The 15,698-nt window shown below is 47.4% G+C and overlaps 1 protein-coding gene and 1 long non-coding RNA gene across 2 annotated transcripts; one reads left to right on the top strand and one right to left on the bottom strand.

Moving 5' to 3' along the window:
• Window positions 1-2,363: 2,363 nt before the first annotated feature.
• Window positions 2,364-4,162, bottom strand: LOC120967998 (uncharacterized). Its single transcript, XR_005761891.1, has 2 exons — window positions 4,044-4,162; window positions 2,364-2,516 (listed from the first exon to the last, which is right to left on the bottom strand). It is a non-coding gene; the product is annotated as an uncharacterized lncRNA (long non-coding RNA).
• A 1,179-nt stretch (window positions 4,163-5,341) lies between these two features.
• On the top strand, window positions 5,342-9,233 carry LOC109781070 (AT-hook motif nuclear-localized protein 10). Its single transcript, XM_020339653.4, has 6 exons — window positions 5,342-5,622; window positions 5,927-6,709; window positions 6,793-6,845; window positions 7,904-8,035; window positions 8,321-8,482; window positions 8,568-9,233. Exons 2-6 carry the CDS (start codon window positions 6,013-6,015, stop codon window positions 8,892-8,894), a joined length of 1,371 nt encoding a protein of 456 aa, XP_020195242.1. The 5' UTR covers window positions 5,342-5,622; window positions 5,927-6,012; the 3' UTR covers window positions 8,895-9,233.
• Window positions 9,234-15,698: the final 6,465 nt, after the last annotated feature.

Raw genomic sequence — 15,698 nt, 5'->3', positions numbered from 1 at the left:
GTAAACCGGCGCGTGCTGATGAGCCGCCAGCTCGGCCTCCCGGCGCGCTCTTCCCTAGTCCACCAAATCCTGTGCATTGGCACCATTGTGCGCCGGGTCATGACCATGAGGTTGGTTACGACGCCGCTCAGTACCCGAAACTGCTGGCGAGTCAATGTGCCTACTGTAACTCTGGCTTGGACGAGGGGTCGAATGAATCCGGTCACAACTATAGGAGTAAGCCTGCTGCTGTACCAAAAGTCGTTTGAAGAAGCTCCCTGGTCCTTCGGGTTTCAACCGCCGTCGGAGTCTCGCCCTCGACCGGTAGAGCCACCAATCGCGTTGCTGCAGCAATCATGTTTTCTAGAGGGGTGGAGTAATGACCCGGCGGCGTCACTACGTGTTGAGACGGGGTGTTATTCATATGCGGAGAACCTGCTATGCACGGCTGACCGACGCTCCACCCCCTGGCACCTCAACCGACTGGTTTATCACCGGCGGGTTACTAGACCCCGCTCTGGGTGTGTTGAAGAGGTTCCTTGACTCATAAATCGAGGGCAGACGACTCTGGCGTTTTCTCCTCAAGACTTCGTTCGCAGCGTTCTGATCCACCGAGAGCTGGTATGAGTCCGCTTGAATCCGCTGTGCTTGAGCGTTTAAGACGGCCCGTTCTGCATTCATCCTGGCGTTCTCCACTGCCAGATCTTCCTTGGCCTGTGTTATCTCATCACGCAACTTAGCCACATCCGCCTTATGTTGTTCCTGGTTATCCGGGGTTACTTCCACTCCCATCAGAGTCGCTAGATCATCCAACAGATCTGTTAAAACTTGAGCCAGCGGGCGTATTGACTCGCCGACACCCACGGCCGTCACCGCCGCTGCACCGGAAGTCATGGCCGCGGCGGCTGTCGAACCGAGAACCGGCTGGGTACCAGCCATGAAGATCACCACCCTGTTCGGCGGCTCACGGGGGTCCGGAATACTGTCTCCATCAGAACAGCCCCCAAGCCGCCTGTCTTGCAGTTGATACATTGAGTTGGTCTCGCCCGTGGACGACTCCCCATCAGAGTAGATGGCCGTCTCACCGCCAGACTCAGAGCCTTCCAATTCAACACCATGGATAGATCCAACAAAGGCACGCTTCACGGCAGGTTGAACCCGGGTGGGTCGTGCACGCTGAGCCGTCTCGATGATGTCGGTGCAGATGTCCGGCTCAGGGTACGGTTCGCCGATTTTGCCGATGAAGACGTGGATTCCGCCGAAGGGGACCCGGTACCCGTACTCAATTGAGCAGGCCTCGGGGCCCCAGCCTGCATCGTCGATGTAGAGCTTGCCGCGACGACTCTTGGTCATCCGGCCCATGGCGTACCCCTTGATCCCTTTGAAGCTGCCCTTCAAGAACTCAAAACCACCGTGCGCTGGCCCCACGGTGGGCGCCAACTGTCGTGGAAGTGTCACGGCAGATGTCCTCATGAAAGGACTTAGTTGTGGAGCCATTGCGACGAGGTTAGCTTAAAGGGGTTAAACGGGACAAAGGACACGAGGAGTTTATACTGGTTCGGCCCCTTGCGGTGAAGGTAAAAGCCTAATCGAGTTTGAGGTGGTATTGCTAGGGTTTCGATTACCAGGGAGCGAATGCGCTTTGCTCGGCTTTCGATCTGTTGTTTCTTGCCCTAAGCCGCTGCCGGGTCGTCCCCTTATATACATGGGTTGACGCCCTGCGGCCTACAGAGTCCCCGCCGGCTCATACAACGTGTCCGGCTTGGTGACTTATCTTTCATGCCTTACAATACAAGTTTACATATACATGGCGGTTTACACTTACAGGCCTTAAGCCGCCTTCGGGTTTGGGCCCTTTAACAAGCCTGTCTATTGAACCGCCATCTTTAATATACTCTTGGGCTTTATTTAGATGAACCGCCATAGGGATGACCCGGCCCCTCCTGGGCGGGTCATATCTGATAGACATATCCCCAACACAAACCAATCTATCTTTTTACCGAGGAGGGATTGACAACCCCTCTTACGCGTTGGGTTGAGAGGATTTGTTCTTTGTGTGCAAGTACCATTTACATAGTGTTGCTTGGTTCTCCTACTGGATTGATATCTTGGTTTCACAACTGAGGGAAATACCTACTGTAGCTGTACTGCATCATCTCTTCCTCTTTGGGGAAATACCGACGGAGTTTCAAGCCGCACCAAGCACTGCCTGATGGGAGTGGGCGACACTTGGATTAGATTTGCAATGCCGCGCAACGGTGTCAAAGTATGGCCCACATGTCAGCGCCCCTCAACGCTTGCACGCAAACCACCACCATGACCCACTCGCTCTTGGTTATACACCCGGGAAGGAAAACAAGAGCAACTGAACAAGGATCATCACATCAGAAACGAAACACATCCAATGTGTTCGGTACTTATGCAAAATCAATCCGGTATGTCAGTTACAAATTTCGATTAAAGTAAGCATTGAGGACAACTCGCTCCATGAAGAAGATCCTCGAGCACGGTGTGTTCCTTAAATCTGGACCAATAACCTGCATCACCCAAAAGCAATCACATCAGGCTACTCATAGTGGGGAGTATCATATACTAATATAATGCATACGATACTAGTGTATAATACTACCTTCATAGTGCATAACATCATAGAGTAGTGTCATTACACAGAAGCTTCTGGGTGCTCCACATCCCTATACAAATATTAATCGTAAAAAAACAAAATAATTCAAAAAATCTAAAATTTGGGGATATCATACCTGGGTTCTCAATCTATTCTCGTGTGAAATTTTGTGAAAAAATACCAGAAAACATATCCGGGGCGAAGAAAATACTGTGCGGACCATAATCCGTCCAAACAGTTTTTTCTATACATAGGAAATTTTTGTCTTTTTTGCCACGAGTATGTTTCCTGGTATTTTTTCACGGAATCTCACATGAAAGTAGATCGGGAACCTAGGTTTGATATCCCAAATCTCAGTTTTTTTTTTTTCAAATTTCTTGGTATTTTTAAATTTAATGTCCGTATAGGGGTGTGGAGCACCAGAGTATGATGTTATTTATTGTCATGCATGACACGTAGTAGGATAACATTTATTATGATATAGTATCTACTACCTATGTTACTCTAACCCTTTCTCTTATTTAATTGTCTGCCACATCAGCTTGTTTGCTAGTCCCGAGTGCATGATACCGGCTAAGATACCACCACTATGGCCAGCCTCACGGTATCTAGGAGCAGCACTAGGCTAGTCATAGTGCGAAGTAACTTAGACTAGTGTCATGCATGTAGATACTAGCTATGTTACTACGGAAGCGGATTAGGAGCACTCGGGTGCTCCACCCCCCTATATTCAAAAATAATTTAATAATTCAAAAAAAGTCAAAAAACCCTGGAGGTATTTTTAACCAAATATGACTAGGTATTGTACTCATATAAAAAGTTTGGCCAAGGAATGATTCCCGTTAACTTCACGGCAAAAGAAACCAAAATTATGACGACAATATAGCATGAATAGTACTTGTATCTAGCACTTTTTTGAGAAATCTTTGACCCCGGATACAATAAAAGTTATTCCTTATTTAATCTTTTTATACGAGTGCAATACTTGGTCATGTTTGCTTCCGTAAAAAGTTCCGGGATTTTTTTAACTTTTTTTGAATTACTAAATTATTTTTGAATATAGGGGGGCGTAGCATCGGAGAGCTCCTATGCATTTTCGATATTACTACCTTCTAATATACAAAGTAATATAAAAGTAGTATCATAGATGCATGCATTCATTAGATTATAAACTCATTTTGCTTTGTGTTGCGTTACGTTACAATAACATATTATGTTACTACTATAAAGTACATGTTACATAAGTAAATTTATCTTAAAATACGCTATGTTACTTTGCTAAGTTACCCCCACTGTGACCAGCCTAAAATCTCGACAAAAAATGAATTACGATGTGCAAATAGTACTACAAAACATAGCAGCACCTACAGCGCCTCACCTATCGGCTCAGTGTAATAATAAACTGTAATGAAAAGCGAAGCAGTACTCCTCTGGTACATACAGCAATTTTGTACCGATGCTTTGACGAGATCTCCCCACAGAAAAAAGATAGGCGTACCACGAACGGAGCTGATTCGGGTGAACATAATTACACCGAAAACGCCCTTAAACCCTAGCTGACGAGAGACCTGGCAGCATGCCCGTGTGGATTACCAGGAATGCCCTCGATATCCCAGGGCGGAAATGGAATGGATGAGCACGACCGGTGGTGAGAAGCGCCAACAGCGGCGACGTTTGTCGTATCGTGCGCTGCTGCTACCAGTACCCTAGTACTCGTACGTTCCGTTGGGGTCGCTCCAGCCGATCACCAGAACGTTGACTTCTCCGGTCAATTAGTCCGCGAGCAGCGGACGCGGGCCCGCGGCGGGCTCTCCGATCCTGGTGGACTCATCCGAGCCACCAGAACATGCGTGCGTGCGCGCCATCCGACGGCCGAGAGACGCCCTGCGCGGGCTGCGGCCGTGACCGTTGCCGCGAGTCAGTCCGCGGGCCCCGGTGCGCAGGGAGAGACGGTGGCGCGCCTCGGGAACCGGCGCCCGGGCGGTGGGCCCGCGGCGTTGTTTATTTCTGCGGCCGGATGGTGTCACGTGACGGGCCTGGAATCCTGGCCTGCTGTCCCTCTGACCGGCCAGCCAGCTGCCCGCTCCTCCTCTGACCAGGCCACCTCGACCTCCGACCGATAGGTGGGCCCTGACGCCTCTTTCTCCCTCCCTAAAACGAAAACATTTTCCGGTTTAAAAATGGGACGAGGAAAGAGGAGAGGTGGCGCAAGCGGGAAAAGCTGGCGAGAGGGAGGCCAAGCAGGCAAGCAAGCAAAGGAGAAAAAGAGAAAAAAAAAGAGATGGGAGAGAAAAGTAATGAGACCATGGGCGATTGATTCCTGCCCGCCAAGCACGCCCAAAAAGACAAGGCCTTTTCTAAACCGGCCATCAATACGGCCACTGGTACCATGCCAATTTAATTATAGAGTAGTAAATCCGTGGCGTAAACGAGCAGGCAAGCAAGCAATGGCTCCCCTTTTCGAATATTAATTCGGCTACTGTTTCGGTTCTCGAGTAGAGTGGACCAGTCCCACTTCTCCTCTCTCTCTCTCTTCCCCGCCCGAGTATAGTACTGTTGCTATTTCTCTCGAACGAGAAAGAAAACGTACTCCAACCCAAGGTGAGAAAAATATTATTTTATCCGTTTGAAGAGAGAGAGGGGGGGGGGGGGGGGGGAAGCAGAGGTAGCTCCCCAACTACGCCCTGCCGCTGGCCTTTATTACTACCCGAAATGCAGTGCCTGCATGTGAAGCGTGTACCCGTAACAAATCGCCTTTCTTTCTGCCCCCAATTCCTCTCTCCCCCTTCTTTATTGCCTTTACTTTAGTAATTTCCGTTCCCCGTAATTTCGCTGCCCTCCTCCCCCTCTTTTCCCTTCGCCACCCCTCCCTCCTCTGGATTGGAATAGCTCCGCCTAGCCGAGTCCGCATTAGAACTACTCAGCTGAGTGAGGAGTGAGCTGAGGGAGTGGCGTCTGGTGCTCGAGCAAGAGAGGAGGAGGAGCACGGCGTGTCCTCGGCGATCTCATCCATCCATTAGGTGCGTGCACGCGCGCCACCCCTCCTAACCCCCACCTAATCTCTCACTCCCTTTTGTTCTCATCCTCCATCTTTATATCTGATAATATTCTGGAGGTTGTTTGCTTGCTCGATCCCTCCCATGTTACCCCTCCTCGGTTGTTATCTCCAGCCTTTTTGTTCGTTCGTGAGTTCGTTCGTTTGAGATGCAGCTTCCGAGTGGAGTGGGGGAGAAATAAAGCAGCAGCAGCAGCAGCTTGGTCAAACTCGGACCGGATACTGACGGACTGACTGATTGATTGATTGGTTTTGTTTGTTGGCTTCAGACTCTCGAGCTGAAACTCAAGCTCACGGCGAAGCAGCTGCGGTAACGGCGCCACCCGGAAGACCAGGAGGGCTGGATCTGGGCGGAATGGAGGCCAAGGACGTCGCGCCGCTCGCCGCCGCCACCGCCGCCGCCCCCACCGCGCCGGCGCCGGCCCCGGCCGCTGCCCCTGCCCCTGCCCCGGTTTCGCAGGCAAAGCCGCAGCCGCAGCCGCACACGCAGCCACCGCCGATCGCCTCCATGCCGCCGCCGCCGCATCCGTTCGCGCACCATCAGCACCACCAACATCACCAGCACCAGCAGCAACAGCAGCCGCCGGCTGGGTCGGCGAACCCTGCCGCGCCCATGCCGGGAGGCGGCATGAGGCTCTCGTTCGACCAGATGGTGGGGAAGCCGCCCGGGGAGCACCACCCTCACCAGCACCAGCACCCGCATCAGCATCAGCATCAGCACCAGCACCAGCACCCGCACCAGCATCACCCTCCGGGCCCCATGCTCTACGCCGCGCCGCCGCCCCACGCTGTGGCGCCACCGCCGGGCAGCAATGCGCTCGGTATGGGCGACCTTATGCGCAAGAAGCGGGGCCGCCCGCGCAAGTACGCGCCCGACGGGAGCATGGCCCTCGCGCTCGCGCCCCTCTCCTCCGCCTCTGGCGGCGCCGCGCCGCCCCCGCCTCCAGGCCAGCAGCACGGCTTCTCCATCAGCAGCCCCCCGTCTGATCCCAACGCCAAGCGCCGCGGCCGCCCCCCTGGCTCCGGCAAGAAGAAGCAGTTCGAAGCACTCGGTACGCGGGCACCATTACTATCATAATCACCGCCGCTTCTTTCATAAATCTAACTAACTTGCCATGTCTGCCATTTCCTGCAGGGTCGTGGGGTATCTCCTTCACTCCGCACATCCTCTCCGTCAAGGCCGGCGAGGTAGCAATAAACATCCATGCATGTGGAAGAAACACCACAGATCTCTGCATTCTTTCCCTGATCTTACTTTGTTTATTCCTTCCCCATCCATTCATCCATCCAGTTCAGTGAGTACTGATGGTGGTGGATCTATGTCTCTCTGCGATTTGCGAGCCTTTGACTAGCTAGCGAGTAGTTGGAGCTCCTCGCCGTATCAAAGTAACATGAGAGGAGGATCTGCCGGTTTGGAGGCCGGCAAGATGTAGTGGTGCTGTGCCCGGCAGATTCCCAGCATGGCTGTTGACCCGGCCCCACCGGTCAGCAGCAAGTAGGATCTGAAGAAACCATGGAGATGGGCTTCTGGCCTTTTTGCAACTACACACACCAGCAAGTGGTGGCACCTGTGTCTGTTGCTAGTGTTGAGTCTGGACCATCAAAAGAGGGACTAGTTGAAACGATTGATGGTATTGTTGGATCAAATTCACCGTTTGGTGCATAGAGTTTCTAGTTCATCTAGATCAGGAGCAACCTTGCACATTGATAAAAAGTTTCTTTATGCAGTAAAAGGGGGTGTAACTTTTCTTGGCCGAGTTAATTTCGCCTGAAGATATAATGTCTCGAGTGGTGTAGGTTTCAATGTTGTTGTAACTGGCACAAAGCATGCAGAGATATGTTCTTTATGGTAGTTCACCTAGATTAGGTAGAAGTGGGCACATCAGGCTGTGTTTGAACTTGAAGTGAAGTAATTTTGCTTAGTACGAGATCCTCGTCCTAATTATGGTGTGGTTTACGTGCATAGATCAGATTGCATTTGCATTTGGTAAAGGTATATTGATTATTCATTGTGCGAGTCGTTTGTGTTTTTTCTTTGCCTCAATGATATAGCGAGCTTTAGATGTTTGTATTTGTTGTTTCTTTTGAGGAGTCACCTGCATACTTGTTTCCTCAATGCCATGCAATTTCTTTCTGCAATCTAATTCTGTCGTTACTTCATGCTTAAATTACCTGCAGCCCGCTTGATTATGTTTGTAATGGCTGAAAGCTTGTTTTAATGTAAAAGCCATCTCTTTTCATGACAGGATGTTGCTTCAAAAATAATGTCCTTCTCACAGCAAGGACCTCGCACAGTTTGCATTCTTTCAGCAAATGGTGCAATAAGCAATGTAACACTTCGGCAGCCAGCTACATCTGGTGGACTGGTGACTTATGAGGTGCGTAATTATCTTGTGTGGACTGAATAGGATACTGATGCTTGCACATTCTACATGTACATGACAATTAAATTAGTATTCTGTTCTTTGCTGAATTTATTCTTAACTATCAGAATTATACACATCAAACAGAATTCCATGTGTTTCAATAGGAGTACTATTTCAGTCTGATCCTCAAAGCTTGCGGCTTTCTGCTTATGATTGCACACCTTTACCTTGTATTACATTCATAGAGCTTTCTGCCTAATGCCACTTGGCTAACTTTGATATATGATTCTGGTGCAGGGTCGATTTGAGATCATCTCCCTATCTGGTTCATTCCTACTTGCAGAAGATGGTGACACCCGTAGCAGGACTGGTGGATTGAGCGTTGCACTTGCAGGATCTGATGGCCGGGTTCTTGGTGGATGTGTAGCTGGGCAGCTAACGGCTGCGACACCTGTTCAGGTTCTGTTAATTTGGGAATTGTCTCTGCCGTAGCTCCATTTTGTTAAAATATGTCAAAATGCTGACTTGGGATCTTTGCCATCAGGTTGTCGTGGCTAGTTTCATAGCCGAAGGTAAAAAATCAAAGCCCGCTGAGCCACGGAAGGTTGAACCGATGTCCGCACCTCCACAGATGGCCACCTATGTGCCAGCTCCAGTGGCCAGCCCTCCCTCAGAGGGCACATCCAGCGCATCATCCGATGACTCCGGTAGCCCCATCAACCACGGCGGGATGCCCTACAACCACTCTGGTGGGCAGCAGCACCAGCAGCAGCACATGCCCCCTGCGTACGCATCCGGCGGCTGGTCGCTCTCGGCGCACCATCAGAACAACAACAGGCATGACGCCGACATGAAGATGATGTCGAACTAACACCGCATGCTCAAGCCTTCGAAGAGAGCCCCATTTGTTGGCTGGGCTGGAGAGGAGCTGGTACTGCTGTAACGTCTGCCGTAGACCAGCAATGGCCGACCTGATAGCTAGGAGATTTAGGTTCTTGCTCTCTGGCATGCTGTTTTTCCCTAAGTAAGATTAATTTAGCCGCCGTCTGTAATGCTGTAGCTCTCGCTGTCACTAACGTGAGTTTTTATCTTCATGGTCATGTACCTGCCGAGATCTTCACCTCCTAGACTAGGCGTTTGATCGCTCCCTTCTGTGGATCATGAATTCTAGAATGCTTTCAGTTTGAATTCAAGAACTCTAGCTTGTTTACCTGCCCTTGTGCACTGCTGCTTTAGTGTGTTAGTCTTCTACTGAGATGTCTGATTGTGTTTTCAGACATGGTATGGGAATGGGATGGAGCAGTATTATTGGGTTGAGCTGGGTTGCTGAAAATTATGTGTTATGGTGTATGGTTACTGCAGCAGTTTATTGTTTTGGCAGCATGAACTAGTTGATCATCTTTAAACAATAAAGTGCTGCAGGCTCGGTTAGGAAAGTAATGAGAAATGGGACATCTTGGTAGAGAAGAAAATGTCCCGCAAGGTTCATTCTGAATTTCAAAAACTGTTTCAAATAAATACTAGACCGGATTTGAAATTGTTTAAAACCTTGTGACTTCCAAAAATGCGCAAAATTCATGGTCATAGGAAATGCTATAGAACAATAACTTGTACGGAATGTAAAAAATATGTCTATTTGTATTTCGTATGGAAAAGACATGAAGAACCTACTTGTCATTTTTTATTTTACAAGACACAAACAATCATTCTTTTTGTGGAATTTTGTTGGTTAGACACACCAGTCGCTCTAACTTCATGAAAATTTCTAACTTTTTTCAGCAGGGTGAAAACTTTTGGCTTTCATTCTTTTTTGTTGTCAGATCTCTTTGTTGAGATTCGTGCAGTTCTGCTTTTCTTTCAGCTCTCGGGCTGGTTGGTTGTTATTGAACCCGTAAAAATTCAAGGAGACCCGTCAATTCACGCTGCCTTTGTCTCTTTCCCTTCTCAGTGGCGGACGCGTCAAGGGCTCAGAGAGAGAGCGAGAGGGAGAGGGAGAGGGAGGCATGGCGATTTTGGTTTGGAGCTCTACCTTGCTGCTCGCTTGGGGAGTTTGGTGGTCGGGAGTCCGGTGCTCTTCTGGGATTCGTGGTTCATTTCATCTCTCCCCGTACTACTTCTCCCCAGCGTTGCATCTCTCCCCTTTTTGTTCCTGATTTTAATTCGTTGCCGAGATTTGCGTTTTGCTTGTGTTCTCTGATACGTAGGTTTGCTCATGCACCATTGTATGATGTATGTGTTAGTTTCACCATAGGTTTTGCATGATTTTATTTCTTCTGATAGATGTACGTGGGTATGTTGTTCGCGTGATACGTTTTTGTCTTTTTGACCATTTGGATCCGTGATTTAGCTGTTGGTTAGTTCTTTTTGCATCGTATGCATCCCCTGGTTGATTGTATCAGGGTTAGTAGTGTTTGCTGATTTGGTTGTGTTAGGTTCATTGTAATTTGTAGGAGATTTTGTTGCACGAGTGATGTTAGTTGTTGTTAGCTTAGTTAGCTGTATAGATGCCTTTGTCGTGGAACATTGATTTTAGGTTAGTTAAGTACCTAGAGTTGTCGAGTATTTCTCCCTGAGTTGTAGTTCCTGATTTGTTTTTGTAGTTGTTGTAAGCTTCAGTTTGCTACCCGGTGATTTAGTAAGTTTCATAGCTGATGCTTGACTATTTAGATTTTTATAAGCATGGTAGGTAGTGATTTAGTTTAGTTTTTCCTGCTTATTAGTATTTTTTGTTGTCATGCTTATGCTAATATGAGTTTTTGGTATTTGCGGGGGGTGAAATGTGCCAGCTCTTTTTCATTAGTTGTAATTTCTAGTTTAAGTATAATTTAAATTAGTAGTCTCCTTAGGCATTTGTTCATTGTATATATTTTCTTGGCTCAGTTAATGTGTTCTGTTGTTATCTTTGTGTATTGAGCCTTTATATTTTGTAAATTGCACTTTTTTGTTCAGTGTTGTATTTGTATTTGTATATGCCTTTTGTGAGTAGATTTTTTTGTTTGGATTGAATGGTTTGCTATTGTTGCTCCATTTTATGCAACCTGGTAATGTTTATGCAATGGACAATTATTGAACTTGTGTAATGTTCGGAGTTTATTTTTGTTAGTTCATCAACACTGGTCCTGTGGTTATTCATACTGCAATACTTCTTAGTATTTTTTGTATGTATGTTCAACCATATTTAGGAAATATTTTATACTATGGCTAGAGTCCGGAAGGGTTGTTCTAAGGGCATTCCTGTCAGCTGTCCTGAAGAGAGCGATGATTCAGATGGGGATCATTTTGTTCCTAGTGTTCTTGCCGAGGATGATTTTCTCCAACTGTCTCTGGTTCTTAGTTATTTGGTTGCATTTTGTTAGTATTTTTTCATGCTTCTCTGTTTGCTTAATATTTTTTTCACATGTTTGGCAAGATTTTTCAGTAGATGATCCTGATTTTGACCAAGCTTGTATGATTTCTACGTTAGTCATGTAAGCAGTGAGATATTTTCATATGTTAGTCTTAGGTACAATGTTTATGCCATATCCTAGACCAGAGGTCTTCGCATGTACTCAGGATGTGAATAGACTTACTTAGGGTCTATCAGACGCTACTCCGTGACGGGGTAGTTATAAAGGTAGCTTTGATACGTCATCAACGTATCTATAATTTTTGATTGTTCCATGCTATTATATTATCTGTTTTGGATGTTTTATATGCATTAATATGCTATTTTAAATTATTTTTGGGACTAACCTATTAACCTAGAGCCCAGTGCCAGTTTCTGTTTTTTCCTTGTTTTAGAGTTTCGCAGAAAAGGAATACCAAACGGAGTCCAAACGGAATGAAACTTTTGCGATGATTTTTCTTGGACCAGAAGACATCCAGAGGACTTGGAGTACACATCAGGGAAGTTACGAGGCTCCCACAAGGACGGAGGGCGCGCCCAGGGGGTAGGGAGCGCCCCCACCCTTGTGGGCCCCTCGTGACTCCACCGACCTATTTCTTCCACCTATATATTCTCAAATATTCCAAAACCTACCAGGAGAGCCACGAAAACTCTTTTCCACCGCCGCAACCTTCTGTACCCGTGAGATCCCATCTAGGGGCCTTTTCCGGCGTTCTGCCGGAGGGGGATTCGATCACAAAGGGCTTCTACATCAACACCATTGCCTCTCCGATGAAGCATGAGTAGTTTACCTCAGACCTATGGGTCCATAGCTAGTAGCTAGATGGATCCTTCTCTCTCTTTGATTATCAATACCATGTTCTCCTCGATGTCTTGGAGATCTATCCGATGCAATACTCTTTTGCGGTGTGTTTGCCGAGATCCGATGAATTGTGGATTTATGATCAGCTTATCTATGAATATTATTTGAATCTTATCTGAATTCTTATATGCATGATTTGATATCTTTGCAAGTCTCTTCGAACTATCGATTTGGTTTGGCCAACCAGATTGGTTCTTCTTGCAATGGGAGAAGTGCTTAGCTTTGGGTTCAATCTTGCGGTGCTCGATCCCAGTGACAGAAGGGGAACCGACACGTATTCTATTGTTGCCATCGAGGATAACAAGATGGGGTTTTCATCATATTGCTTGAGTTTATCCCGCTACATCATGTCATCTTACTTAATGTGTTACTCTGTTCTATGAACTTAATACTCTAGATGCAGGCAGGAGTCGGTCGATGTGTGGAGTAATAATAGTAGATGTAGGCAGGAGTCGGTCTACTTGATACGGACGTGATGCCTATATTCATGATCATTGCCTTAGATATCGTCATAACTTTGCGCTTTTCTATCAATTGCTCGGCAGTAATTTGTTCACCCACCGTAATATTTTCTATCTTGAGAGAAGCCTCTAGCGAAACCTATGGCCCCCGGGTCTATTTTGCAGCATATAAGTTTCCGATCTACAATTTTAGTTTCCGATTTACTTCCTTTGCAATCTTTTACTTTCCGTTCCATAAACCAAAAATACCAAAATTATTACTTTACCATTTATCCATCTCTATCACACCTCACTTTGCCAATAATTGCGAAGGGATTGAAAACCCCTTTATCGCGTTGGGTGCAAGTTGGTGTTTGTTTGTGCAGGTATTCGGTGACTTGCGCGTTGTCTCCTACTGGATTGATACCTTGGTTCTCAAAACTGAGGGAAATACTTACTCTACTTTGCTGCATCACCCTTTCCTCTTCAAGGGAAAAACCAACGCAAGCTGAAGAGGTAGCAAGCTTTCATGTTACTCGTGAAATATGTTGCGAGACATGGTTGACCAAGATGAGATCCCTGATGGAAATATGCCCTAGAGGCAATAATAAAATGGTTATTATTATATTTACTTAATCATGATAAAGCTTTATTATTCATGCTAGAATTGTATTGACCGGAAACCTTGATACATGTGTGAATACATAAATAAACACCGTGTCCCTAGTGAGCCTCTACTAGACTAGCTCGTTGATCAAAGATGGTTAAGGTTTCCTAACCATGGACATGAGTTGTAATTTGATAACGGGATCACATCATTAGGAGAATGATGTGATGGACAAGACCCATCCGTTAGCTTAGCATTATGATCGTTCAGTTTTATTGCTATTGCTTTCTTCATGTCAAATACATATTACTTCGACTATGAGATTATGCAACTCCCGGATACCGGAGGAATACCTTATGTGCTATCAAACATCACAAACATAACTGGGTTATTATAAAGATGCTCTACAAGTATCTCCGAAGGTGTTTGTTGAGTTGGCATAGATCGAGATTAGGATTTGTCATTCCGAGTATCGGAGAGGTATCTCTGGGCCCTCTCAGTAATACACATCATAAGCTTGCAAGCAAACGACTAAGGAGTTGGTCATGAGGTGATGTATTACGGAACGAGTAGAGAGACTTGCCGGTAACGAGATTGAACTAGGTATGAAGATACCGATGATCGAATCTCGGGCAAGTAACATACCGATAGACAAAGGGAATAACGTATGTTGTCATAATGGTTCGACCGATAAAGATCTTCGTAGAATATGTAGGAGCCAATATGGGCATCCAGGTTCCGCTATTGGTTATTGACCGGAGAGGTGTCTCGGTCATGTCTACATAGTTCTCGAACCCGTAGGGTCCGCACGCTTAACGTTCGTTGACGATATAGTGTTATATGAGTTATATGATTTGGTGAACGAATGTTGTTCGGAGTCCCAGATGTGATCACGGACATGACGAAGAGTCTCGAAATGGTCGAGAGGTAAAGATTGATATATAGGACGATAGTATTCGGACACCGGAAGTGTTCCGGAGTGTATCGGGTATTTATCGGAGTACCGGAGGGGTTACCAGAACCCCCTGGGGGGGATATATGGGCCATATGGGCCATGGGAGGGGAGCACACCAGCCCACAAGGGGTGCCCCCCCTATGGCAGGAGGCCGAATTGGGAGAAGGAAAAAGGGGGTTCGGCCCCCCTTTCCTTTCTCTCTTCCCCCTTCCCTTTCTTCTCCGGTGAAATAAGGCAGGGGGGGGGGCACTTGGGGAAACCCCAAGTAGGATTCAGATCCTACCTGGAGCGCCTCCTGGCTACTCCCTCCCCCCACCTATATATATGTGGGAGGGGCGCCTAGCACACCCAGACAATTGCCTAGCCGTGTGCGGCGCCCCCCTCCATAGTTTACACCCTCGGTCATATCTTCGTGGTGCTTAGGTGAAGCTCTGCGAAGATCACTTCACCATCACCGTCACCACGCTGTCGTGCTGAAGGAACTCATCTACTACCTCGACGTCTTGCTAGATCAAGAAGGCGAGGGACGTCACCGAGCTGAACGTGTGCAGAACTCGGAGGTGTCGTGCGTTCGGTACTTGATCGGTCGGAGCTAGAAGAAGTTCGACTACATCAACTGCGTTGTCAAACGCTTCCGCTTACGGTCTACGAGGGTACGTAGACACACTCTCCCCCTCGTTGCTATGCATCTCCATGGATAGATCATTGTGTGTGCGTAGGAAAAATTTGTTTTCCATGCAACAATTCCCAACAACCCCCCCCCCCCCCCCGATTCAGAGAGATATTCTCTACGCCCTCTTGAATGATCAGATTCAAAAAGTATGTCCATTGCAACTTGGGTTAAGCATTAACCTAGCTCGGGAATCTGTATCACCATTTCAAAAGGAGTGGCCGAGGTACCAACGAGGGCGACAAATACTTGCCTTGAGCTATACAACACATATTGTGAGACAAAACAAATGTTGCATATGCCACATCTTCAAGATTCGTCAAACGACTTTACACACACATGAAAGTTGGCACGTTCTGCTAGGAACCTCTACCATCTATAATCTATTGACTCGGGTTGTGTCCATGTACACGTGAACCTATAGGGTTGCACGCTTAAGGGGGCAAAGTATTCTAATAGGCCTAAGCCCATTAGGGAGGTCTATATAAAGGAGAGTGGGCACACGCTTTAGGGTTGATCTCTGTCTCCCATCCAACTGTGGACACCACTCCCCCACCCAAGTTGCCCATTAGGATCTAGCAATCCGTCGAGAGACGTTGCTCCGTGCGTGTGGATACCTTGGAGACGCTTCACCTGCGGTCCTTTGATCGACCATTAAAGGGAACCACGAGGAATGGTTCGAGGGATCCACGAGGAGGAGACACATCGAGCATCACCAACTCTACTTCCACCGTCGTGACTGCACGTCTAGTCATA

Source organism: Aegilops tauschii, chromosome 1 (assembly GCF_002575655.3).
Source record: "Aegilops tauschii subsp. strangulata cultivar AL8/78 chromosome 1, Aet v6.0, whole genome shotgun sequence".
NCBI lineage: Eukaryota > Viridiplantae > Streptophyta > Magnoliopsida > Poales > Poaceae > Aegilops > Aegilops tauschii.
This window is presented reverse-complemented; position numbering and strand designations above follow the sequence as displayed.

What these genes read in the sequence shown, in the direction of transcription:
- LOC109781070 (XM_020339653.4), top strand. Translation starts at nt 6,013, where the DNA reads ATGGAGGCCAAGGACGTCGCGCCGCTCGCCGCCGCCACCGCCGCCGCC. An exon ending in GAAGCAGTTCGAAGCACTCG is followed by an intron (nt 6,710 to 6,792) that starts GTACGCGGGCAC and finishes CATTTCCTGCAG; the next exon opens with GGTCGTGGGGTATCTCCTTC. An exon ending in CGGCTGCGACACCTGTTCAG is followed by an intron (nt 8,483 to 8,567) that starts GTTCTGTTAATT and finishes CTTTGCCATCAG; the next exon opens with GTTGTCGTGGCTAGTTTCAT.